We start from the raw sequence: 26,015 nt of genomic DNA, 5'->3' as shown, positions 1-26,015 counted from the left end.
GTCCAGCTGCATATAAGTGATCTATATGTCTCTCGGACGTCTGACCTTGAGGCAACTGTCTTGTATGATCATTCTTAGTATACTTGTAAGTAGTCCATAGAACGTAAGAGTGACAAATATAGGACCTAATACTAAGTCATACGCTATGATGTCAAACACGGTTGGGCGATTTATTTCTTACTGTGCATGCAGCCAGATTGTGTTCATACAGAATCACAGTAGTTATTTCAGATAAGATAATAATTTATTGACACTACAGCATGAAACATGTATAGCGAAATTACATACAGTTCTCAAGTCATATAAAAAAAATACACCAATGAATAAAATGAGATGCATGTATAAGTATTGAAAATGTATTGGGTTTCTTGGGTGGTGACAAGTAGGTGGCTCCTGTCACAGTGTAGGAGCCAGCACTGCAGCCACAGCAGTCTCTGGGGTCAGACCATTATCTCCCAGACCTCCAGCGTGAAATGTCAGGACGCTAAACCACACCCTGTTCTGTGGCACCACCTATGGTGAGTGCATGGACCCTCCTCTACCTGACCGGGGGTGTCCGATAAGTAAGGGACGCCACTGGGTAGAAAGTGACAGTATAATATCCGCACAGAGTGCAGATAAATCCAATGATGGAGACGGGCCCAGAGTACCACAGTGTGTCCTGCAAGAGATCCTAGGGTAAGTGTCGCACAGTTCTTACCACTCTACGTGGATGCTGGTAGCTGATGTGAGTGCAGGTGGTGATCACTATATAGACCAGACTGGATGGTGGATTAGCTGCATACCGTACCAATGTATACCAGATGTCATCCAGCAGAGTAAGGAAACAGCTCTACATATGTGACAATATACGATGCCTCCATGTCAGCCAGGATTAGGCACTGAGCTCCTGGAAGCCAGGCTGCAACCAGAACAGAGATGGCCAGGTGGGAACACACTGTAGTCCAAATTAGGCCGTACCAGGAATCAGAACCAGGGACGGTAGTAAGAGGTTACCATGAAAAGAACCAGTAATCCTAGAATCTGTATCCAATTAATGAACCAGATCATGAAGCTCAGGGATCAGAAATCATAGAAGTTGTATCAGAAGACTGAATCAAAGCATACAGCACAGGAACCAGGAATGGTAGCTGTATCAGGAGACTTAGGGGTCATTCCGAGTTGATCGTAGCGCAGGGCTACGATCATGACAACGGACATGTGGGGGGACGCCCAGCACAGGACTATCCTGCCCCGCATGTCAGGGCCCCCCAGCAGTGCAAAAGCGCAATGCTTTTGCACTTTAGGAGTTGCTCCCGGCCAGCGCAGCTTTAGCGCGCTGGCCGGGAGCTACTTATCACTCCCTGGCCCGCAGCGGCCGCGTGTGATGTCATCCAGCCGCTGCGGCCCGACCCCCGCACGGTCCAGCCATGCCTGCGTTGACCAGACCACGCCCCCATAACGGCGGCCAAACGCCGCCTGTCAATTAGGCAGAGGAGATTGCAGGGAAACGACAGCCTTCGGCCGTCCGGCATGCGCTGCTGCACTGCAGCGACGGCGCATTCGCAATTCCGACCCGATCACTGCGCTGCATTAAACTGCAGCGAGCGTTCAGGTCGGAATGACCCCCTATATGCTTAAAACGTTCAGCCAATATTTTTGTAAAGATCTTGTAATCTACGTTAAGTAACGAGATCGGCCAGTATGACCTTGGCAGTTTGGGATCCCATCCCGGTTTAGAGAGAACCTTCAAAACAGCATCATTGAAATAAGACCCTCTAGAATTTTGTTTAAGCAGGCTGTAAGAGTGGTAACAAGAGAGGATTGCAAAATCTTGAAGAATTCTCCAGTTAGTCCATCAGAGCCTGGGGATTTACAGGATTTGAGACCTTTAATCCCAGAAGTTACCTCTTGTTCTGTAATCGGGGTAATGAGAGTATTGCTTTGGGTATGAGAGAGTTGGGGAAGGGAGATATGGGTCCAGAAGGCATGTTTATTATCAATATGGATGGAATCTTGTGTGTATAGGGTGGAGTAAAATTGGTATAATACTTCTGCAATGTCCAAACCTTCATAAACTAGGATTTCCTTCTCCATCCTGTAAAGCTAAAATGGTGAAACTAGTACTTTCTCCTTTTAATAAATTAGAAAGAAGTTTACCATTTGTGTCTCCATGCATATGGAAGATATATTTACTGTTACGAATCCTATGGTCACCAATTTGTTGGACTAGTGCATCATAGTGTATTCGTTTTTCATCATAAATTGTTTTTTTTTGTGAGTGTTGAGGGTGAGCGGCGCAAGGTTTGATACGCTTCTGTTAGATCAAGCTGAGCCCTGCAAATATTCTCCGACTGGTGTTTCTTAAGATGTGTAGTATAGGAAAGTATATCCCCTCTATGGACAGCTTTGGATTATCCGTGTGTTTTTCATTAGTAAAGGTATAGTTATTCCAAAAGGAAAGGATTATCCGTGTGTTTTTCATTAGTAAAGGTATAGTTATTCCAAAAAGTTTCTAAGGATTCTTTACATTTTGTGGATGATGCTAAGTACCCTGTGTGGCTGGAGGGACCCCAGCCACGAGGAAAATGGCCGCCTGCGGCACTGAAGGGGTTAACCCCTAGTGCCCGGCGCCATTTTAAAAGAACAAAGGGCGCTTGGTTCCAGATTTTAAATGTGTTGGGCGCTAGGCGCCGTGTTTGTAAAATATTGCAGAAAATGTATTTTTGGTTGTGCCGTGGTCCCGGACCTCTCCGGAGACCACGGCAGGGAGGACAGCCCCCCGGCGCGCTCAGCAGAGTGTGCACGCCGGGGGAGAGGGCAGCCGTCGACCGCCGGAGTCCGGGAGCTCCGCTCCCGGCAGCGGTCGATGCAGCCCCGGGCGCACTGGAGTGTGCGCGCCGGGGAGAAGGGTGAGCGCTGCGGCTGGGAGCTCGGCTCCCGCTGCAGTGCTCTCTGTAAGAGCCGCCGCTGGGGGCCGGGAGCTCTGCTCCCGGCGCCTCAGCCCGTCGGAGGTGGCCAGCCGCGGCAGCCGGGACGGACGTCCCGGGCTGCCGGGCAGCAAGGGGGGTGCGCCGCACACGAGGACCGATTTAGCCGGCTCCCTGTGCGGCGAGGCCACCAGTCAGCGCCGCTCATGGGGGACCGGGCTAGCCGGCTCCCTAGCGGTGTGGGGGACATTAGGCTGCCGAGCAGGATGCTGAGCGCTGGGCGCCTCAGCGCTGAAACAAGCCAGGGTCACGGCGACCGGGACAAGTGTCCCGGGCCGCCGGACTTCGGTACAGGGGGGTGCGCCGCTGCGTGCGGCGAGGCCCCTGGATAGTGCCACACTGGGGGGACAGGGAGAGCCAGCTCCCTGGAACCCCAGAGGCAGGAAGGCAGGCTGGAGGATGGGGGAAGCCAGCCCCATACCTCCAGCACTGAGAGAGCCCTAGCAGCCAGGCTGCAGGGCTAGGGAAGCCCAGCGCTGAGCGCTGGGCACAGTAGTTAAATAATGACATACAGTGTGTTATAAGGCACTGCAGTGCCTGAGTATGTAGAGTCTGTGCATGGCACAGGCTCAGTGTATATTTACAGGGAAATGTACAGTGTGATTTAAATGTAATGTATTTAAAGATAAATTGCACTTACTTGATTGTGTGTCCCAGGAGGGGGGAATCCATAGCTGTGCAGGCTGATGGATTCTCCCAGACCTTTTCCCCAAAAACGGAATGTTTTCCCATCCAGCCTCACATTTCCAAGAGGCACAGGGAGAGAGAGAAGCAGCTTAGCTATGAAACAAGCTGAGTGGTTTCTTGGAGCTCCATGGAGATCAGCCGTAGTGCCAAGAAACCTGGACCGGGGAGCCAGGCTGCCCAGCTCTGGAGCCCAAATCCAGGCTGCAGGCAGTGAGAGGGGGTCCCGGCAGGTTTCTGGAAGTCAGTTTAGGAGGGAAAACTTCCCCCCAGCCAGACTGAACGGCACCGTGGGAGTATCCTGAATCTCCAAGATGGGAGGGTCAAAGGAGACCGACCACTCCCCACTGTCCATAGGGAACAATGTAAAGCTGTGCATGAGACCAGAGCATGCACAGCTCATGGGTAAACATTGATTGGTTGTGCACCACAGGGCGGGCTTACCCCCTGTGGTAAGGGGTCTTGGAGAGGGATAAAAGAAGGGCAGTTGGCCCATAGGAGTGTAATTGTAACATCTTCTTCTGCTGAAAACATCTTGATTGTATGCTGTTGCCCCTAGCAATAGGGAGTAGCCTTTTTAAAGGTTATTTGAGCAATAAACACCTTTGCCTCAAGAAGACTGCTTCATCTTGTGACCTACAGGGTTAGGCCAAACCTAGCCCCGTTCTCCGGCTGTCCAGGGAAGCACCTGACGTCTCCAAGCTCCGCCTTCCGCCAGCTACCGGTAGAGGCCTAGCAAGTGGCTAGTGGGGATTCGTCAACACCACACAGGTGTGGTAAGGCAGTGCGTCGGCACATACAGAGCAGAACCGTGGTTCCAAACGCCACGGCAGGTTAGGAGTTAGGTGGTGGCAGCGAGAACCCGCCTACAGCGCAGTGGGTGGAGTCAGTAACAGGCGGTTACTGACGGTAAGCGGGAATCCCCTATGTGGTCAGGCCTCGTGCGGCTTGACCTTCCAATCTGTGCGCAGTCAACGGGACGCGAAAGCGGCGAATGCTTTCGTACGGTACCGTCCTGTCACAGAAATTGGTGGCATAGTGGTGGGATATTCCCAGGCGGCTTTTCATCACCCGATTGGAGAAGCCGAGTTACTCAGGAGAGGAGTAACTGCAGCGCAGGAGAACGCACAAGATGGCGGAATTCAGCGGAATGTCCAAGGAGGATCTGGAGATCGTATGCCAGGGGAAGGGTGTGGATATCCCTTCCAACGCGTCCAGAAGCGTCATGAAGGCGGCGCTCAGGAGCGTGGAGGAGTCTCATCGGGCGGAGGTGGAAAGCACTGACGGCGTCAGCATCGCAGAGGACGGCCCAACAGTGGACCTTCGTAAGGAACCGGTGAGAACCACAAGCCCCGCCCTCTCTCATAGCAGCAATGTTTCCCAGCAATCCCTAGCAGGGCCAGGATCCCAACGTCCCAGGGGCGGCCCGGATACCCTAGCAGATCGGCTAGCGGAATTGGGGGAAAGGGCAACGGAGCAAGAACGCATGCTTGTCATTCGGATGTGGCATGCGGAGCGGGCACCACAGGCCGTGGTACCCCGGGAGCTGTTGTCAGCTGTTATACACAGATCAGGACGTATTCAGTTTGCCAAGTTTGCAGACAGTGATGGGGACATTGATGGACATTTACAAGTTTTTGAAAGGACTTGTAAACTACACGATCTACCCAAGTCAGAGTGGGTGAGACACCTTGTGCCCACTCTGCATGGAGAGGCCTTGGAGGCCTATCGAGGAGTGGTGACGGAGGACTGTGGGAACTACGACGAAGTCGCGAAGGCCCTCCTCCAGCGATTCTTCATCACTCCAGAGTCTTACCGGAAGAAGTTCAGAGACTTGCCCAAGAATCCTAGCAGCACCCATGAGCAGTTCGCCACCCAGCTGCGGCAGTACGTGGTGAAGTGGGTGAAGGATTCGGAAGCCACTACATGGGACGCACTGATCGACCTGATCTGCAGGGAGCAGTTCTACCGTCGGTGCGCCCAAGAAGTGAAGGAGTGGGTGCTAGATCGGGAGCCACCCAGCTTAAAAATGGCTGCCCAATTAGCCGACAAATATGTGGCAATTCGGCCACAGGGGCAGAAGCGCCCCGCCAGCAGCCAGCTCCAACAGACTGTACCACCAAGGGGACCACCCTCTTCAGCTCATCAACCCCAAAGACAAGCATCTTCCAACCCGGGTGCTCTTGGCCAGCAACCGCACCGCAGCGTCCCTGCAACTGATCAGAGATCATCGGTGCCACGACTGGAGAAGAAGTGCTACGGCTGTGGGAAAATCGGACATCTGAGGATGAACTGTCCTGCATCCCAAGCACCCCAGACTCGTGCCCCAAATCAGAGTGCTGGAGCCCGGATCGCTTGTTTGACGAGAGGAGATGAGCCTACAGAGACTGTTCCCCCTCCAGTCAGTCCGATGGAGTGTGGCGAGAGACAGGTGCACTCTGCGGAGAGAGTCACCTGCATGGCCAAACAGCCCTTACCCAACATGTGGAGGCACCTGCAGCCAGTCCACGTGGGACCCCTGCAGGGAGAAGGCCTAAGAGACTCTGGGGCCTCAATCACTGTGGTGAGCCCCCACCTTATAGATCCTGCTGCAGTATTGCAGGGTCGCACTGCCACGATCACCCTGGCAGAAGGAACAGAAAAAGCGGTTCCCATGGCAAGAGTCTATCTGCACTGGGGAGCTGGACCAGAGTTGCGAGAAGTTGCCGTCATGGATGGTCTCCCAACTGATGTGGTCCTAGGAAATGATCTGGGTGGTGGGATCGTCACTATGTTTGTTGGCGCCATTCCCCGGAGTCAAGTTCCACAACCACCGTTGACATCAGCTGCTCCAGCACAGCCCAGCCCAGAGGAAAAGACTACAGCTGCTAGACAACTGCCAGCACAGCCAACCACAGCTTCAACCAGCCCAGAGGAAAAGATTACAGCGGCTAGATCAGCACATCGACCCCGCATGCCTTTTGCCTCTGGTATGCCTACGTCCCCTAGCAACGCAGAGGATGTCGGTTCCAGCTCGTTTGATCCTATGGGGGTGCCCAATGATGCTCCTGACCCAAGTGGTTTGCCAACTCCGGCGGTGAGTATAAGAAACCACACTGACTTTTCCATGACTGACCCCTACCAGACTGACCCTAGTAGTCCCCACCTAGATCCCCCTGTAGAGTGTCCCAATTTAGGAGAGATTGAGGGCCACAGGCAGGAGTTTAGGGAGGCTCAACTCTCTGACCCATCCCCGAAAGGCATGAGGCGCCACTCTGGAAGCGGCCTTGACAGGGTTGGGGCAGGAAGTTTGACCGGGCGGGAAGGGTTAAGGTACAGGGTAGCCAGGAAAGTGGGAGGGGATAGACCAGATAGGGAATGTGTCCAACTGGTCCCCTCAGGGAACGTTCCTGCGCAACCGGTGTCGGTTGCCAGTGAAACCCCTTTGGACAGTAACCCGGGGACAGACCGTACCCTGAAGTGCCTGACACAGAGCTTACCCTGGTCTGGAATGTCAGATGACGCCCAGACCAACTGTAAGGCTGGTGCCATGCGTTGGCAGCCGAGGCACTCCAGCAGTTGTGTTGTCTCTGGGCCTCTGCCCATAGGAGAACCCTTGCAGCAAGTTGCTGTGGACATAGCAGGTCCCTTGCCTGTGCACAGTAGATCGGGGAAGACACGCAGCCTCCCTGTAGTGGATGCCACACAGGATCCAGAGGCTGGTGGTCTGGCCGCCATCACTGTGGCACAGGTAGCGGACGAGGAGGAAGGAGTAGGCCTAGGTGACAGGGTAGGTTTCCCGAGTCATAGGTCGACAGAAGAGGATTGGAGGGCAGGTCTGACAGTTAGGGCAGACAGTTGCCCGATAGGTATGACGGAGGTGCAGTGCCTGGGGCACCATGTGGGAGGAGACAGGGGTAGGCCCAACCCAGAGGGGGTGGAGGCAACCAGAGGCTGTCCCCGACCCACATCACCCAGACCGGTACTGACCTTAGAACCTGTAAGGCCCTACGGACATGTTGTCATTGACTTTAGTCCTGTAGTGAACCCCTTGACAGAGATGGCTAGGAAGGGCATTCCCAAGTCAGTGGACTTTGCACCCGCTTGCGAGTTGGCATTCCAGTCATTGAAGGAAGCTCGGGTACCCGCTCCAGTGCTGATGGCGCACATTCTTGACCAGGACTGTGTGTTACGAACTATTGCGCCACTGCACGGGCTGGGAGCAGTACCGAGCCAGAAAGAGCCATATGGGCAGGAGCACCCTGTGGCCTGTTTGAGCAGAAAACTGCTATTGTGGGAGGTGGGGTATGCCACAGTTGGGACACCGTGGGTGGCACTTGTTTGTAACCGGCCCCCCACCGTGGTGACTTACCATCTACCTGTTAGGTGGCTGCAACCTACCTTGGGGGAATTGGACAGACTTTTGTGGTGGAGCCTTGAACTTGGACTTCAGGTGGACTATTTGAACATTGTGCACCCACGAAGAGAGGCCCACTACACTATGGATGAACTGTCTAGGCCAGAGCCTACACCCCCCAGGTAGCGTCCCCTTCACCCCAACGGACTGCGGGACCAGGACCCAAATCGTTGGGACATGGGTCCCTGGTTGACCCGCTTGAATGGGGGGGGGAGGAGTGTGGCCGGAGGGACCCCAGTCACGAGGAAAATGGACGCCTGCGGCACTGAAGGGGTTAACCCCTAGTGCCCAGCGCCATTTTAAAAGAACAAAGGGCGCTTGGCGCCAGATTTTAAATGTGTTGGGCGCTAGGCGCCGTGTTTGTAAAATATTGCAGAAAATGTATTTTTGGTTGTGCCGTGGTCCCGGACCTCTCCGGAGACCACGGCAGGGAGGACAGCCCCCCGGCGCGCTCAGCAGAGTGTGCACGCCGGGGGAGAGGGCAGCCGCCGACCGCCGGAGTCCGGGAGCTCCGCTCCCGGCAGCGGTCGATGCAGCCCCGGGCGCACTGGAGTGTGCGCGCCGGGGAGAAGGGTGAGCGCTGCGGCTGGGAGCTCGGCTCCCGCTGCAGTGCTCTCTGTAAGAGCCGCCGCTGGGGGCCGGGAGCTCTGCTCCCGGCGCCTCAGCCCGTCGGAGGTGGCCAGCCGCGGCAGCCGGGACGGACGTCCCGGGCTGCCGGGCAGCAAGGGGGGTGCGCCGCACACGAGGACCGATTTAGCCGGCTCCCTGTGCGGCGAGGCCACCAGTCAGCGCCGCTCATGGGGGACCGGGCTAGCCGGCTCCCTAGCGGTGTGGGGGACATTAGGCTGCCGAGCAGGATGCTGAGCGCTGGGCGCCTCAGCGCTGAAACAAGCCAGGGTCACGGCGGCCGGGACAAGTGTCCCGGGCCGCCGGACTTCGGTACAGGGGGGTGCGCCGCTGCGTGCGGCGAGGCCCCTGGTTAGTGCCACACTGGGGGGACAGGGAGAGCCAGCTCCCTGGAACCCCAGAGGCAGGAAGGCAGGCTGGAGGATGGGGGAAGCCAGCCCCATACCTCCAGCACTGAGAGAGCCCTAGCAGCCAGGCTGCAGGGCTAGGGAAGCTGAGCGCTGGGCACAGTAGTTAAATAATGACATACAGTGTGTTATAAGGCACTGCAGTGCCTGAGTATGTAGAGTCTGTGCAGGGCACAGGCTCAGTGTATATTTACAGGGAAATGTACCGTGTGATTTAAATGTAATGTATTTAAAGATAAATTGCACTTACTTGATTGTGTGTCCCAGGAGGGGGGAATCCATAGCTGTGCAGGCTGATGGATTCTCCCAGACCTTTTCCCCAAAAACGGAATGTTTTCCTATCCAGCCTCACATTTCCAAGAGGCACAGGGAGAGAGAGAAGCAGCTTAGCTATGAAACAAGCTGAGTGGTTTCTTGGAGCTCCATGGAGATCAGCCGTAGTGCCAAGAAACCTGGACCGGGGAGCCAGGCTGCCCAGCTCTGGAGCCCAAATCCAGGCTGCAGGCAGTGAGAGGGGTCCCGGCAGGTTTCTGGAAGTCAGTTTAGGAGGGAAAACTTCCCCCCAGCCAGACTGAACGGCACCGTGGGAGTATCCTGAATCTCCAAGATGGGAGGGTCAAAGGAGACCGACCACTTCCCACTGTCCATAGGGAACAATGTAAAGCTGTGCATGAGACCAGAGCATGCACAGCTCATGGGTAAACATTGATTGGTTGTGCACCACAGGGCGGGCTTACCCCCTGTGGTAAGGGGTCTTGGAGAGGGATAAAAGAAGGGCAGTTGGCCCATAGGAGTGTAATTGTAACATCTTCTTCTGCTGAAAACATCTTGATTGTATGCTGTTGCCCCTAGCAATAGGGAGGAGCCTTTTTAAAGGTTATTTGAGCAATAAACACCTTTGCCTCAAGAAGACTGCTTCATCTTGTGACCTACAGGGTTAGGCCAAACCTAGCCCCGTTCTCCGGCTGTCCAGGGAAGCACCTGACGTCTCCAAGCTCCGCCTTCCGCCAGCTACCGGTAGAGGCCTAGCAAGTGGCTAGTGGGGATTCGTCAACACCACACAGGTGTGGTAAGGCAGTGCGTCGGCACATACAGAGCAGAACCGTGGTTCCAAACGCCACGGCAGGTTAGGAGTTTGGTGGTGGCAGCGAGAACCCGCCCACAGCGCAGTGGGTGGAGTCAGTAACAGGCGGTTACTGACGGTAAGCGGGAATCCCCTATGTGGTCAGGCCTCGTGCGGCTTGACCTTCCAATCTGTGCGCAGTCAACGGGACGCGAAAGCGGCGAATGCTTTCGTACGGTACCGTCCTGTCACACCCTGGAAAGCGCCATGAACAAAAATTTTCTAGGGATATAAAAGGTCTGATAATAAACCAGATTAACGCATGGTCTGTGATGCTAAAAGTTTCAATAGCTGAGGATTTAGCTTTCCATACCTCAGTACTAGATATCAGAATATAGGCCCTCATTCCGAGTTGTTCGCTCGGTAATTTTCTTCGCACCGCAGCGATTTTCCGCTAATTGCGCATGCGCAATGTTCGCACTGCAACTGCGCCAAGTAAATTTGCTATGCAGTTAGGTATTTTACTCACGGCATTACGAGGTTTTTTTCTTCGTTCTGGTGATCGTAATGTGATTGACAGGAAGTGGGTGTTTCTGGGCGGAAACTGGCCATTTTATGGGTGTGTGTGAAAAAACGCTGCAGTTTCTGGGAAAAACGCGGGAGTGTCTGGGAAAACGCTGGGTGTGTTTGTGACGTCAAACCAGGAACGAAACTGACTGAACTGATCGCAGTTGCCGAGTAAGTCTGGAGCTACTCAGAAACTGCTAAGACGTGTCTATTCGCAATTCTGCTAATCTTTCGTTCGCAATTTTACTATGCTAAGATTCACTCCCAGTAGGTGGTGGCTTAGCGTGTACAAAGCTGCTAAAAGCAGCTTGCGAGCGAACAACTCGGAATGACCACCATAATCCATTTTAGAGTACGATTTATGTGGTGCTGAATAAAAGGTATATTCCCTTTCTGTGCTGTGATGGAGACGCCATATATCAGTTAGGTACAAGTGTGTCATAAAGTATTGGATACCTATTTTTTTTGTTTAAATGGAGTGGTGGCTGGGGACTTTCGATCCATGGATCAAGACACAACTATTTTAAAATCGCCACCCAGTATCGTAAACGTGTCTTGATAAGAGTATAGTAGATTAATTATAGAAAGGAAAAAGGATTTCTCGTATATTGTAGGAGCATAGATAAAGTATAAATGGATCGATCACAATTAATACATAATGTCCTCCAGGGTCTGTCACCTGGAGTAATAGGTAAATTTTTCCTCGCCAATATGGCTACTCCTCTAGATTTCAAGGAATACGATGAGGCTAAAACTTTCTGTTGAAGCTTTGCCAATTTTTTGTGGTCTGCTTCAGTAAGGTGAGTCTCTTGCAGGAAGGTTATGTGCGCTTTCATTAAATTTAAATATGAAAGGTATTTTATGTCTTTTGGAGGGTGAGTAAATGCCCTGGACGTTACAGGAACAACATTTTATGTCATACATAATGAGCTGAGACAATAATTAAATCACCAGGTGAGACTCCAAAGAGAACTGGAAATCTATGAGTGGTAGAACAGCATTGTCATAATGAATATGTAGTTTAGTTTGAACAGGCGATGAGGAATAGAGAGATAGAGGAAAAAAGGAAAGGAGAAAGAGAAACAGAGAGAAAAGTGAGTACAGAGTACAATGCAACCGATTTATATCGAAAGGGCTGCATAATTTTGCCGCGATTGACTAACTCCAACAGGCCTGGACAACAGGCATTGTGAAAACTTTTAGTAAGAAAAAGTAAAAAGAAAACATGAATTAATGTAACTTCTAATTAATTCTTCTGAAAAATTTGGATTTTTTCAATGGGGAAGTGACCCCAGATTAATAGCATGACCAAAATGAACCACGACCACTTCTGTTGTGAGTAACAACTCCAGAGGAGATCTTCCATATATTGAGTATCGTTCACCACAGAAGAGGGCAACATATACCACTTTTGGATGGCAACATTATAATGATAATAAACTGAGTTAAAAACAATATACTTAGTGAGTATGTTTCATATTGAACTGAGAGCTTAAAGCTTCAAGTGTCTGTGGTGGATGAGGTTTCTTACTCCAAGAAAGCCAATGCATCTTGAGCTGAAGTGAATTCTTTAAAGTCTTTACCTCTAAAGATTCGTAGGCGAGCTGGAAATAAAAGAGCAAATTTCGTTTGGGATTGAATTAATTTCGAGCAGATTGGAGACATTTCTTTTCTGGCTCGGGATACTTCTGCTGAATAGTCTTGGAATAATAACAGGCGGTGGGAATTCATTCCATACGGCTCAATTTCTTGGTGGCTGACCACAGGGCCATTTTGTGAGCAGAGTTCAAGCATCTGAATATAACTGTTCTTGGGCGTGGAGAGTCCCTGGAAGGATCTATACGATGTGCTCACTCAACAATAAATTGCGGGATTTTGTCAGCAATACCTAGCAGATTCAACAAGGTGGACTTTATAAAATGTTCCAATTCCGGGCTACGTAGACTTTCAGGGAGGCCAACGCTGCGTAAATTATTCCAACATGATCGGTTTTCAAGGTCATCGACCTTATTGCTTAGTTGATGATTTAGTTGTATCACCGATTGCATTTGTTCTTGTAATTCTGATATGGCTTGTTCATGGTCTCTGAGTCTCAGATCATTTGCCACCACTTGAATCTCTGTAGATTCTAGTTGAGATTTCAGCTCTTTTACCTCTTTCGTGAATTTCAACGCTTGTTGCTGTAGTATCGGAGCCAGTATCCTTGATGGCTCGTACCATGTTATCATATAAGAGAGGGAAAGATGGTGCACCAGAGTTTGCTGAAGTAGAAATTGAAGAAGGAAGATCCATTATATTGTATAATGGATCGGTAAGAGAACCAGTAGAGTCAGCTGGATCAATTAAATGTCCCGTTTCACCCTGCTTTGCAGCTCTAGTGCAAGATACTCTGGCTGGAATTTGTGTAGTAATACATTTATCCATGGAACCACAGAATGGCAGTAGAGGGTAATATATGAAACCTTGTATCAGATAGCCCCAAAAAGACAATGTGAGGCAGCCGAATCAGAAGTACCAATCAGGGTTCTAAAAAATCGAATACAATGAGAAAGACTCAGTAAAGAAAGATGAAGAGATCTGGGTCACTTCCAGGATGACATCAGTTACATTATAATAGGAGATGAGTTATATCCAGGGCCGTCTGAAATCATGTCACAAGCAGCACATTTTCCTGTTTTCTTTTTTATATTTTTAAAGTAAGAACAGTGAGTCAAGCAGTGGTATTATAACTAGGTATACTGTCCTGTATTAAAGGAGTTGCACTTACTCTGTATGAGCAGTAGAAACTGTGTATTCAGACAGAAGTGAAAAGAAAATGGCCACCTTCAGTTATGCTGCTGCAGGTCCTGAGCATGCAGGCTCTGTCCGGACCCTCCTGGAAGGCTCCAGGTAGCTGATTGGCTTGATGTATTTATTTATATGGGAGCAGGCAGTGACCAGCACTACCCGCTGTAATGCCGCCACAGCCGCGATGTACTTGAGGGGGACCACAGCCACTGTGAACTCCGGCGGGAGATGCGGTGGAGAAAGCCGCTGTGACTGTAGCGCTCTGGGCAGTGCTTGCACGCTCCCGATGTCTGTGGGCGCACTCGTGGGGGGGACCCTCATACCTTTGTTAGGCAGGACAGCCACTGAAAAGACCTATTGCCACAGCGGGAAAATGTTTAATCCCCGTTTCGGCCAGTGTTCCATCACTGTGCAGCCGCTCTGTTTGGCGTCCAAGCCACGCCCCCCCCAGTTTTTTCTTTTTAATAAATTAGCAAAAATCCCCAAAAAACTTTTTTCACATTGTCATTATGGGATATTGTGTGTAAATTTATTTATTCCATTTTGGAATAAGGCTGTAACATAACAAAATGTGGAAAAAGTGAAGCTCTGTGAATACTTTCCGGATGCACTGTAACTCTTACACCAGGCCTGGCCAACCTGTGGCTCTCCAGCTGTTGTAAAACTACAAGTCCCATCATGCTTTGCCACAGTTCTGCTATTACGGAAGGCTCAAACTGTGGCAGGGCATGCTGGGATGTGTAGTTTCACAACATCTGGAGAGCCACAGGTTGGCCAGGCCTGTCTTACACTGTACATTTTAGAATTTGTATTATTCCTTGTACTCTTTGCTTCTATATATTAATGTTTATATAAATTGTGGCATAGTACTTATATATTATAACCACATTGGTTGTCAGGGCGCTGGGTGCGGTGATTGGTCAGTGTTTCCCTAGATACATACAGTGATGGCTGAACACCAATGATATACACTCACTCACAGATCCTTTACCATCATTTTATTACAGCTTTAATGATTCCATACAACAATACATCTTCAGATCACAGATATCAGCAGTTAAGAGGGTACCGGAGACTCATAACATCAGGGGGCTCTTATGATATGGGATGATATCACAGCATGTGGGGTACAGAATGTGGCTACAATACGGGATCATATGGAGAGCCATGATGCTGTCATACAGAGCATGTGACTGCTCCTCTGATGTAATGTGCAGGTAGTGTCACCATAACGCTGTGTCTGTATTACATGTACACCGGTAGAAGAGACAGCTGGATTAGGTGTTATACACAGCTATTACTCTGGTGCAGGTTACTCAGTGGCGCTGCGTCTGTATTACATATACACCGGTAGCAGAGACGGCTGGATTAGGTGTTATACACAGCTATTACTCTGGTGCAGGGTAGTCAGTGATGCTGAGTCTGTATTACATGTACACCGGTAGCAGAGACGGCTGGATTAGGTGTTATACACAGCTATTACTCTGGTGCAGGTTACTCAGTGACGCTGCGTCTGTATTACATGTACACCGGTAGCAGAGAAGGCTGGATTAGGTGTTATACACAGCTATTACTCTGGTGCAGGTTACTAAGTGACGCTGCGTCTGTATTACATGTACACCGGTAGCAGAGACGGCTGGATTAGGTGTTATACACAGCTATTACTCTGGTGCAGGTTACTCAGTGACGCTGCGTCTGTATTACATGTACACCGGTAGCAGAGACGGCTGGATTAGGTGTTATACACAGCTATTACTCTGGTGCAGGGTACTCAGTGATGCTGAGTCTGTATTACATGTACACCGGTAGCAGAGACAGCTGGATTAGGTGTTATACACAGCTATTACTCTGGTGCAGGTTACTCTGACGCTTAAGATGGTGATGATAGATCCTGATTTTATAGGAAGAACTTTGTACTGAATAATACAATTGCTGTAATAGAGTGGACAACTCAGGGGAAGGTGACGCATTTCAGTCCAGACGTGCACATTACTCAGGGTACATTTCCTGTTCTAAGCTCAGTTTTTCCAATTGAGTGACCCAATCAACCAAGGTATTCAATTAATTACATATCAGCTGCAGAAATGAAGCAGTATGCAGCCAGAAAACACCATATACAGCGCTGAGTAACAAACACTTTCCCCCTTCCAGTCTCTGTTCCCATTATCTCACCAGTCACATTATTTCCCCATGGTCAGTGCAGTCCAATCAGTCATTGCTCCGTCCCAGTCACAAGAGGTCATTGTGTGATGTGTATAATCCTACTCTCTAATAGTACATTTTACCCTTATCAGACAGACATGCCATAGCAATGCCATACCATGTACATATCATATGGATGCAGTATATAATCACATCTGTCACTGCTTCTATACTGCCCTCCTCTTACAGTGTTCCTTCATCAGTCTCTCATTCTGTACATTACACACTAATATCCCCGTGTCCCAAATTCAGCTTACATCATTGGAAGTTACTGAACTATCAGACAGATGTAGACACTGATCAGCAATAACATTAACATCTCTGACAAGTGACGTAACCCTGATTATCCTATTATAATGGCTCCTGTCCAGGGATGGGATATAGTAGGCAGCATGAGAATATTCTGTATACAATGTTGATTTATTGGAAGCAGGAGAAATGGACAAGTGTAAGGACATGAGCAACACTGACAAGGGCCACATTATGATGGCTGGACAGCTGGGTCAGAGCATCTCCAGAACAGCAGGACTTGTGCGGTGCTCCTGGTATGCAGTGGTTAGTACCCATAGGAAGTGGTGCAAGGAAGGACAATCAATGAGAGTCATGGTTCCCCCAAGGCTAACTGGTTGGAGAGTGAAAGCCAGCCCATCTGGACCTATCACAGAAACGCTACTGTAAGAGAAATTACTGATAAAGCTAATGCCGGCTATAAAAGGTGTCAGATCACACAGGGCATTGCAGACCAGTCTGAGTACTGATGCCAAACTCCTGCTCACTGCCGGTAGCTCTTACACTGGGGTGTAGTATGGCTGGGGAGGGGCGAGTGCAGCAAGCCCCTTGCGGGCTCGGTGGCGAGCTGCGGTTGCTACGGGTTCTATTCCGACTCTATGGGTGTCGTGGACACCCACGAGAGGAAATAGTCCCTGTTGGTCGGCATGCCGACCATCGGGATAGAGAGCCGTCGGGATGGTGGAGGAAGTCATGTGACTGTCGGTCAGCAGACCGCCGGTCACATGAATACCACCCCCTACACTGGGCATGTGAGCGTTGGATACATCAGTTTCTTTTAGATCATGTGGTCTGCCAGGTGCGTGTGCATCGTGCACCTGGGGAAGAGATGGTACCAGGATGGGAAGGCAAGCCAGTGGAGACAGCTAGATGCTCTGGAAACGTTCTGCTTGGAAAGCTTGGGCTAGCGCCATTCATGAGGATGTTACTGTGATACTTATTACCTACCTAAACATTGTAGCAGACAAGTACCCCCCTTCATGGCAGCGGCATTCCTCTGACGGCAGTGACCTCTCAGCAGGATAATGCACCACGCCATACTGCAAAAATTGCTCAGAAAGTTTGAGGAACGTGATAAAGAGATGACGGTGGTGACCTGGCCTCCAAACTCCTCAGATCTCAATCTGATCAAGCATCTGTGGGATGTGCCCCACCTCACAGGGCTTAAGGATCCGATGCTGACATCTTGGTGCCACATACCACAGGACACCTTCAGGTCTTGCAGATGTGTCAGAGCTATTATGGTGGCACAACAGGGAGATATTAGACATGTGGTTATAATGTTATGTCTGATAGGTGTATGCTTTACCTACACTTTGGGGGTAATTCAGAGTTGAATTGAAAAAGTACAAAAGCATCACACAGCGGCGATGCTTTTGTACTTGACAAGTAGCTCCTTACCTGCGCTGCTCCTGCTCCCTGGGGGCTACCTGTCGCAGCTGCATGTGACAACACGCAGACGCCACAGCCCGCCCCAATGGTCCGGACACACCTCCGTTGTCCAGACCGCGCCCTGCCAACGGCATTCTTTGGCACTCCCCCTCCCACCTGTGCCTGTCAAACAGGCAGGGGCGATCACACCAGTGAGATGCTGATAGCATCTAACATGATATTTTAGTGTAAAGTATATTGTGAACGCAGGGCCTGATGTCGATCTGTAAGGAATTGCGCTGACACAGGTGTACAATACCGTACAAATAAAATGGAAATGCAGGATACGTCTGTAAGAGGTAAGATGCCTCCTGCTCGCATCCGTGATATCAGAGAGCTGTATCTGACTACACAGCATTGGGTCATCATCGCAACTCGTGTTGGTAGCAGACCTTGTTCAGTCTGCACAAACCGAAGCTTACTCAGACTGGCCATCGGATCCAGACAGCAGGGTCCAGGAAGTCTGCATCCAATGACTCAGACTTGTGTACAAACCTGAATCAGGCCCTCAGCCCATGGAAATAGTTACATACCTGTGTGACTTCTCTCATGTTTAACAAGACATGATTTCTGTGTAAAACATTTCCCACACTCAGGACATGGATGTGACTTCTCACCCGTGTGACTTCTCTGATGTGCAACAAGAACGGATTTGTATGTAAAACGCTTCCCACACTCAGGACATGGAAATGGTTTCTCGCCTGTGTGAATTCTCCGATGTGTGACAAGATTTGACTTCACTGTAAAACATTTCCCACACTCAGAACATGGAAATGGTTTCTCGCCTGTGTGAATTCTCTGATGTGTGACAAGATTTGACTTTAAAGTAAAACATTTCCCACACTCAGGACATGGAAATGGTTTCTCGCCTGTGTGAATTCGTTCATGCCTAACAAGGTCTAATTTCATAGAAAAACTTTTCCCACATTCAGAGCATGGAAATGGCCTCTCCCCTGTGTGAATTCTCTCATGTATTACAAGATCTGATTTATATATAAAATGTTTCCCACACTCAGGACAAGACAATGGACTCTCACCTGTGTGACTTTTCTGATGTTTAACAAGAGCTGATTTCTGTGTAAAACATTTCCCACACTCAGGACATGGAAACGGTTTCTCGCCTGTGTGAATTATCTGATGTGTGACAAGATTTGACTTTAGTGTAAAACATTTCCCATACTCAGGACACGGAAATAGACTCTCATCTGTGTGAGATCTCTGATGCCTAACAAACAGTGACTGATGTACAAATTTTTTACCACATTCAAAGCAGGTAAAGACTGAATCACTTGTAAGACCAGCACTATGTGTAGCTATAATTGAGCTATCGGGAGAACATTCTCCATGATCAGAGGAATCAGATGGAATATCGGCACTGAGAGGTACAGAATGTATATTTAGAGGGATGTCTCCTGGAGAAACCTGTGTAATGTTATCTTGTATTGTAAAATCTGGAAAAAAAATTAGATCTCCCTCCGAGGTCTTCTGCGAGATCTTCCTCCGAGGTCCATCTGCTGGAAATGTATGACAAAAGATTTTTGTTACCTTAAAGGCCAAATTATCATACTATCACTGAGATCAAGAGGCTCAGTTGTTTTATTTCAATTTCTCAACTACAGGTTATTACAGTCATAGATGTACATACAGTAAATAGGACTATTGCTGCACATATAAAACACTGGCTGAAGATAGAACTGGATCCATCTGATAAGTGTGTGAGCGATCACACTTATCCTAGTGGCATCTGGGAAAGCCCAGGCTATGATATAAGGAGTTTTCCCCATCAGTGGAAAGCAATATAACAGGAGGCCCCTCACACACTAATATAGATCTATATGTATCAGTGTCCAAGCTATCACAGTGCAGGTGAGTAGTGTGGGTGTTAGTTATGCGATACCGCTACTGCTTTATACACAGAGGGGGCATCATCTTCATAGGTCCCATGTGTCTCACAAATGGGGTCCACAATTTGATGGTGATCCCATCATGGTGCGGACATTCCTACTATGAGAGCGGTAACACCATCACGTTCCTCTTGGTAGGAAGCAGCAAAACGAAATCTGTTCTGTAATAATAAGATTTTACTCACCGGTAAATCTATTTCTCGTAGTCCGTAGTGGATGCTGGGAACTCCGTAAGGACCATGGGGAAATAGCGGCTCTGCAGGAGACTGGGCACATCTAAGAAAGATTTAGGACTACCTGGTGTGCACTGGCTCCTCCCACTATGACCCTCCTCCAGACCTCAGCTAGGATACTGTGCCCGGAAGAGCTGACACAATAGGGAAGGATTTTGAATCCCGGGTAAGACTCATACCAGCCACACCAATCACACCGTATAACTTGTGATATTATACCCAGTTAACAGTATGAACATAATAGAGCCTCTCAACAGATGGCTCAACAATAACCCTTTTAGTTAGGCAATAACTATATACAAGTATTGCAGACAATCCGCACTTGGGATGGGCGCCCAGCATCCACTACGGACTACGAGAAATAGATTTACCGGTGAGTAAAATCTTATTTTCTCTGACGTACTAGTGGATGCTGGGAACTCCGTAAGGACCATGGGGATTATACCAAAGCTCCCAAACGGGCGGGAGAGTGCGGATGACTCTGCAGCACCGAATGAGAGAACTCCAGGTCCTCCTCAGCCAGGGCATCAAATTTGTAGAATTTAGCAAACATGTTTGCCCCTGACCAAGTAGCAGCTTGGCAACGTTGTAAAGCCGAGACCCCTCGGGCAGCCGCCCAAGATGAGCCCACCTTCCTCGTGGAATGGGCTTTTACTGATTTATGATGCGGAAGTCCAGCCGCAGAATGCGCCAGCGGAATTGTACTACAAATCCAGCGAGTAATAGTCTGCTTAGAAGCAGGAGCACCCAGTTTGTTGGGTGCATACAGGATAAATAGCGAGTCAGTTTTTCGGACTCTAGCCGTCCTGAAACATAAATTTTCAAGGCCCTGACTACGTCCAGTAACTTGGAATCCTCCAAGTCCCTTGTAGCCGCAGGCACTACAATAGGTTGGTTCGATTGAAAGGCCGATACCACCTTAGGGAGAAACTGGGGACGAGTCCTCAATTCTGCCCTATCCATATGGAAAATCAGATAAGGGCTTTTACATGACAAAGCCGCCATTTCTGATACACGCCTGGCCGAAGCCAAGGCCAACAACATGACCACTTTCCACGTAAGATATTTCAGATGCACGGTTTTAAGTAGCTCCATGATTTTAGGAATCTCAACACCACGTTGAGATCCCAAGGTGCCACTGGAGGCACAAGTTGGGGCTGAATATGCAGCACTCCCTTTACAAATGTCTGAACTTCAGGCAGTGAAGCCAGTTCTCTCTGGAAGAAAATCGACAGAGCCGAAATCTGGACCTTAATGGAAGCCAATTTTAGGCCCATAGTCACTCCTGACTGTAGGAAGTGCAGAATTCGACCCAGTTGAAATTCCTCTGTTGGGGCCTTCCTGGCCTCATACCAAGCAACATATTTTCGCCATATGCGGTGATAATGTTTTGCGGTCACATCTTTCCTAGCCGTAATCTGCGTAGGAATGACTTCCCCCGGAATGCCTTTTTCCTTTAGGATCCGGTGTTCAACCGCCATGCCATCAAGCCGCGGTAAGTCTTGGAACAGACAGGGCTCCTGCTGCAGCAGGTCCTGTCTGAGAGGCAGAGGCCATGGGTCCTCTGAGATAATTTCTTAAAGTTCTGGGTACCAAGCTCTTCTTGGCCCATCCGGAACCACGAGTATAGTTCTTACTCCTTTCCTTCTTAGGGAACACCCACGGTGTTACCAGAGCGTCCACATCTATCGCCTGAGGGTCCCTTGACCTGGCGCAATATCTTTTATAGCTTTTTGTTGAGGCGGGACGCCATCATGTCCACCTGTGGCCTTTCCCAAAGGTGTACAATCATTTTGGAAGACTTCTGGATGAAGTCCCCACTCTCCCGGGTGGAGGTCGTGTCTGCTGAGAAGATCTGCTTCCCAGTTGTCCACTCCGGGAATGAACACTGCTGACAGTGCTAACACATGACTCTCCGCCCATCGGAGAATCCTTGTGGCTTCTGCCATCGCACTCCTGCTTCTTGTGCCACCCTGTTGGTTTACATGGGCGCCCGCCGTGATGTTGTCTGACTGAATCAGTACCGGCTGGTTTTGAAGCAGGGGTTTTGCTTAACTTAGGGCATTGTAAATGTCCCTCAGTTCCAGAATATTTTTGTGTAGGGAAATCTCCAGGTTTGACCATAGTCCCTGGAAGATACTTCCCTGTGTGACTGCCCCCCAGCCTTGAAGGCTGGCACTCGTGGTCACCAAGACCCAGTCCTGTATGCCGACTCTGCGGCTCTCTTGAAGATGAGCACTCTGCAGCCACCACAGCAGAGACACCCTAGTCCATGGAGACAGGGTTATCAGTTGATGCATCTGATATGCGACTTGTCCAACCGGTTCCACTGAAAAGTTGCATGGAACCCATCGAATGGAATTGCTTCGTAGAAAGCTACTATTTTTCCCAGGATTCGCGTGCAGTGATGCACCGACACCTGTTTTGGTTTCAGGAGGTCTCTGACTAGAGATGACAGCTCCTTGGCCTTCTCCTCCAGGAGAAACACTTATTTCTGGTCTGTGTCCAGAACCATTCCCAGGAACAGTAGATGTGTCGTAGGGACCAGCTGTGACTTTGGAATATTTAGAATTCAACCGTGCTGTTGTAGCACTTTAGAGATAGTGCTACCCCTACCAACAACTGCTCCCTGGACCTCGCCTTTATCAGGAGATCGTCCAAGTATGGGATAATTTAAAACTCCCTTTTTTCGAAGGGGTATCATCATTTCGGCCATTACCTTGGTAAATACCCTCGGTGCCGTGGACAGGCCCAACGGCAACGTCTGGAATTGGTAATGACAATCCTGTACCACAAATCTGAGGTACTCCTGGTGAGGATGGTAAATGGGACATGCAGGCAAGCATCCTTGATGTCCCGATATACCATGTAATATCCCTCGTCCAGGCTTGCAATAATCGCCCTGAGCGATTCCATCTTGAACTTGAATTTTTTTATATATGTGTTCAAGGATTCCAATTTTAAAATGGGTCTCACCGAACCCTCAAGTTTCGGTACCACAAACATTATGGAATAGTAACCCCGGCCTTGTTAAAGGAGGGATACCTTGATTATCACCTGCTGGAAGTACAGCTTGTGAATTTCCGCCAGTACTACCTCTCCGAGGGCAGCAGGCAAGGCTGATGAGGTAACGGCGAGGGGGAGTTGTCTAGAACTGTAGCTTGTATCCCTGTGATACAACTTGCAGAACCCAGGGATCTACCTGTGAGCGAGCCCAGAGGACGCTGAAGTTCCCGAGACGCACCCCCACCGCACCTGGCTCCACCTGTGGAGTCCCAGTGACATGCGGTGGACTCAGAGGAAGCGGGGGAAGATTTTTGTTTCCCTCTTCTCTTGTCTCCCCTTGTGCTTTTCTGAAGCCAAAAGGACTGTACTTGATAATACAGTTTTCTTAGGCTGTGAGGAAACCTGAGGTAAAAAAAAATTCTTTCCCAGCTGTTGCTGTGGATACGAGGTCCCAAAGACCATCCCCAAACAATTCCTCACCCTTATAAGGCAGAATCTCTATGTGCCTTTAAAATCAGCATCACCTGTCCACTGCCGGGTCCCTAATACCCTCCTGGCAGAATGGACATTGCAATAATTCTGGATGCCAGCTGGCAAATACCCCTCTGTGCATCCCTCATATATAAGACGACGTCTTTTAATATGCTCTATGTTAGCAAAATATTATCCCTGTCTAGGGTATTATATTATCAGACAGGGTATCAGACCACGCCGCAGCAGCACTATCCATGCTGAGGCAATTGCAGGTCTCAGTATAGTACCTGAGTGTGTAAATACAGACTTCAGGATAGCCTCCTGCTTTTTATCAGCAGGCATCTTCAAAGTGGCCGTATCCTAAGACGGCAGTGCCACCTTATTTGACAAACGTGCGAGCGCCTTATCCACCCTAGGGGATATCTCCCAACGTGACCTATCCTCTGGCGGGAAAGGGTACGCCATCAGTAACTTTTTAGAAATTACCAGTTTCTTATCGGGGGAACCCACGCTTTTTCACACACTTCATTCACTCATCTGATGGGGGAACAAAACACTGCCTGCTTTTTCTCCCCAAACATAAAACCCTTTTTTAAAAGTACTTGGGTTAATGTCAGAAATGTGAAACACATTTTTTATTGCCGGGATCAAGTCACGGATGTTCCTAGTGGATTGTGTATATGTCTCAACCTTGTCGACACTGGAGTCAGACTCCGTGTCGACATCTATGTCTGCCATCTGAGGGAGCGGGCGTTTTTGAGCCCCTGATGGCCTTTGAGACGCCTGGGCAGGCGCGGGCTGAGAAGCCGGCTGTCCCACAGCTGTTACGTCATCCAGCCTTTTATGTAAGGAGTTGACACTGTCGGTTAATACCTTCCACCTATCCATCTACTCTGGGGCGACATCACATTTATCGGCATCTGCTCCGTCACCACATAAGCCTCCTCATCACACATGTCGACACAGCCGTACCGACACACCGCACACACACAGGGAATGCTCTGACTGTGGACAGGACCCTACAAAGCCCTTTGGGGAGACAGAGAGAGAGTATGCCAGCACACACCAGAGCGCTATATAATGTGGGGATTAACACTATAACTGAGTGAATTTTCCCCAATAGCTGCTTGTATATACAATATTGCGCCTAAATTTAGTGCCCCCCCTCTCTTTTTAACCCTTTGAGCCTGAAAACTACAGGGGAGAGCCTGGGGAGCGGTCTTCCAGTTGCACTGTGAAGAGAAAATGGCGCCAGTGTGCTGAGGGAGATAGCTCTGCCCCTTTTTCGCGGACTTTTCTCCCGCTTTTTAATGGATTCTGGCAGGGGTATTTATCACATACATAGCCTCTGGGGCTATATATTGTGATATATTTGCCAGCCAAGGTGTTTTTATTGCTTCTCAGGGCGCCCTGCACCCTCAGTGACCGGAGTGTGAAGTGTGTATGAGGAGCAATGGCGCACAGCTGCAGTGCTGTGCGCTACCTTGGAGAAGACGGATGTCTTCAGCCGCCGATTTTCCGGACTCTTCTTGCTTCTGGCTCTGTAAGGGGGCCGGCGGCGCGGCTCCGGGACGAACATCAATGGACGGTTCCATGCGGTCGATCCCTCTGGAGCTAATGGTGTCCAGTAGCCTAAGAAGCCCAAACTACCCACAGTTAGGTAGGTTCGCTTCTTCTCCCCTTAGTCCCTCGGTGCAGTGAGCCTGTTGCCAGCAGGTCTCACTGTAAAATAAAAAAACCTAAAATATACTTTCTTTCTAGGAGCTCAGGAGAGCCCCTTGTGTGCATCCAGCTCGAGCCGGGCACAGGATTCTAACTGAGGTCTGGAGGAGGGTCATAGTGGGAGGAGCCAGTGCACAACAGGTAGTCCTAAATCTTTATTAGATGTGCCCAGTCTCCTGCGGAGCCGCTATTTCCCCATGGTCCTTACGGAGTTCCCAGCATCCACTAGGACGTCAGAGAAATGTGATTACTACTCACCTGTGCTGATATCTGTAGGGATGTCCTTCTCCTTACACTGCTGATTACCCCTCACATACGTCTCTTCTTCGTCCTCTGTATCTTCTGCCCTCATATCAGTCACATACGTCTCTTCTGCCTTCATATCAGTCACATATGTCTCTTCTTCTCCCTCTATATCTTCTACCTTCATATCAGTCACATACGTCTCTTCTTCTCCCTCTATATCTTCTGCCTTCATATCAGTCACGTACTTCTCTTCTTCTCCCTCTGTACCTTCTGCCTTCATATCAGTCACGTACGTCTCTTCTTCTCCCTCTGTATCTTCTGCCTTCGTATCAGTCACATATGTCTCTTCTTCTCCCTCTGTATCTTCTGCCTTCATATCAGTCACATACGTCTCTTCTTCTCCCTCTGTATCTTCTGCCTTCATATCAGTCACATACGTCTCTTCTTCCCTCTCTTTATCTTCTATCTTAAAATAAGTAATATATTCCTCCTAATACAAAAAAAACCATTAAAATAACATCTTACTAATAACGGTCATTGAGTTAAGCAGTAGAATTACACATCATATAGTGACAGTCACTTTGGTACTTAATGAGACCAGAGGCCATATGTAATGAAGTCCAAGTTTATTGGTAAGACCCTAAATCCCACCTACCTGATGCTCCTGTGGGATCCTGTGATTCTCCTCTGTACAATCCTGGGAATACACTGGACGGGGACATCTCTCTGGGGTATCTCTGTTACTGGGTCCATCTGTAGGAGACACACAGTGACTGAGTACAGTGTATATATGTGATTATCAGATGATGTGTGTATATAGGGGCCCCCATACCTGCTCTCCCCTGTACAATACATGACAGTCTCCTCTTACCCAGTGATGTGAGAGGCCGGTGATTCTCCATCATCACGTCCTTGTACAGACCCCTGTTTTCCTCTATATACTCCCCCTCCTGCATGGAGAGATAAATAGTGACATCTTGACACCTTAAAGGAACCTGACACACAATGA

At 49.5% G+C, this 26,015-nt stretch overlaps 1 protein-coding gene across 1 annotated transcript in view; it reads right to left on the bottom strand.

The window, feature by feature from the left end:
* Nucleotides 1-26,015, bottom strand: part of LOC135057115 (oocyte zinc finger protein XlCOF7.1-like) — a 101,646-nt gene that overhangs the window by 45,922 nt on the left and 29,709 nt on the right. The window contains exons 4-7 of the mRNA XM_063963014.1: nt 25,878-25,956; nt 25,662-25,759; nt 25,019-25,496; nt 17,951-18,935 (exon numbers count right to left, since the gene is read on the bottom strand). Of these exons, the coding sequence (XP_063819084.1) occupies nt 17,951-18,935; nt 25,019-25,496; nt 25,662-25,759; nt 25,878-25,956 (1,640 nt within the window). The remainder of the gene's footprint in view (nt 1-17,950; nt 18,936-25,018; nt 25,497-25,661; nt 25,760-25,877; nt 25,957-26,015) is intronic.

This window comes from Pseudophryne corroboree, chromosome 3, assembly GCF_028390025.1.
Source record: "Pseudophryne corroboree isolate aPseCor3 chromosome 3, aPseCor3.hap2, whole genome shotgun sequence".
Lineage (NCBI taxonomy): Eukaryota > Metazoa > Chordata > Amphibia > Anura > Myobatrachidae > Pseudophryne > Pseudophryne corroboree.
Note: the sequence above shows the minus strand (reverse complement) of the source record. Positions and strands in the feature narration are given on the sequence as shown.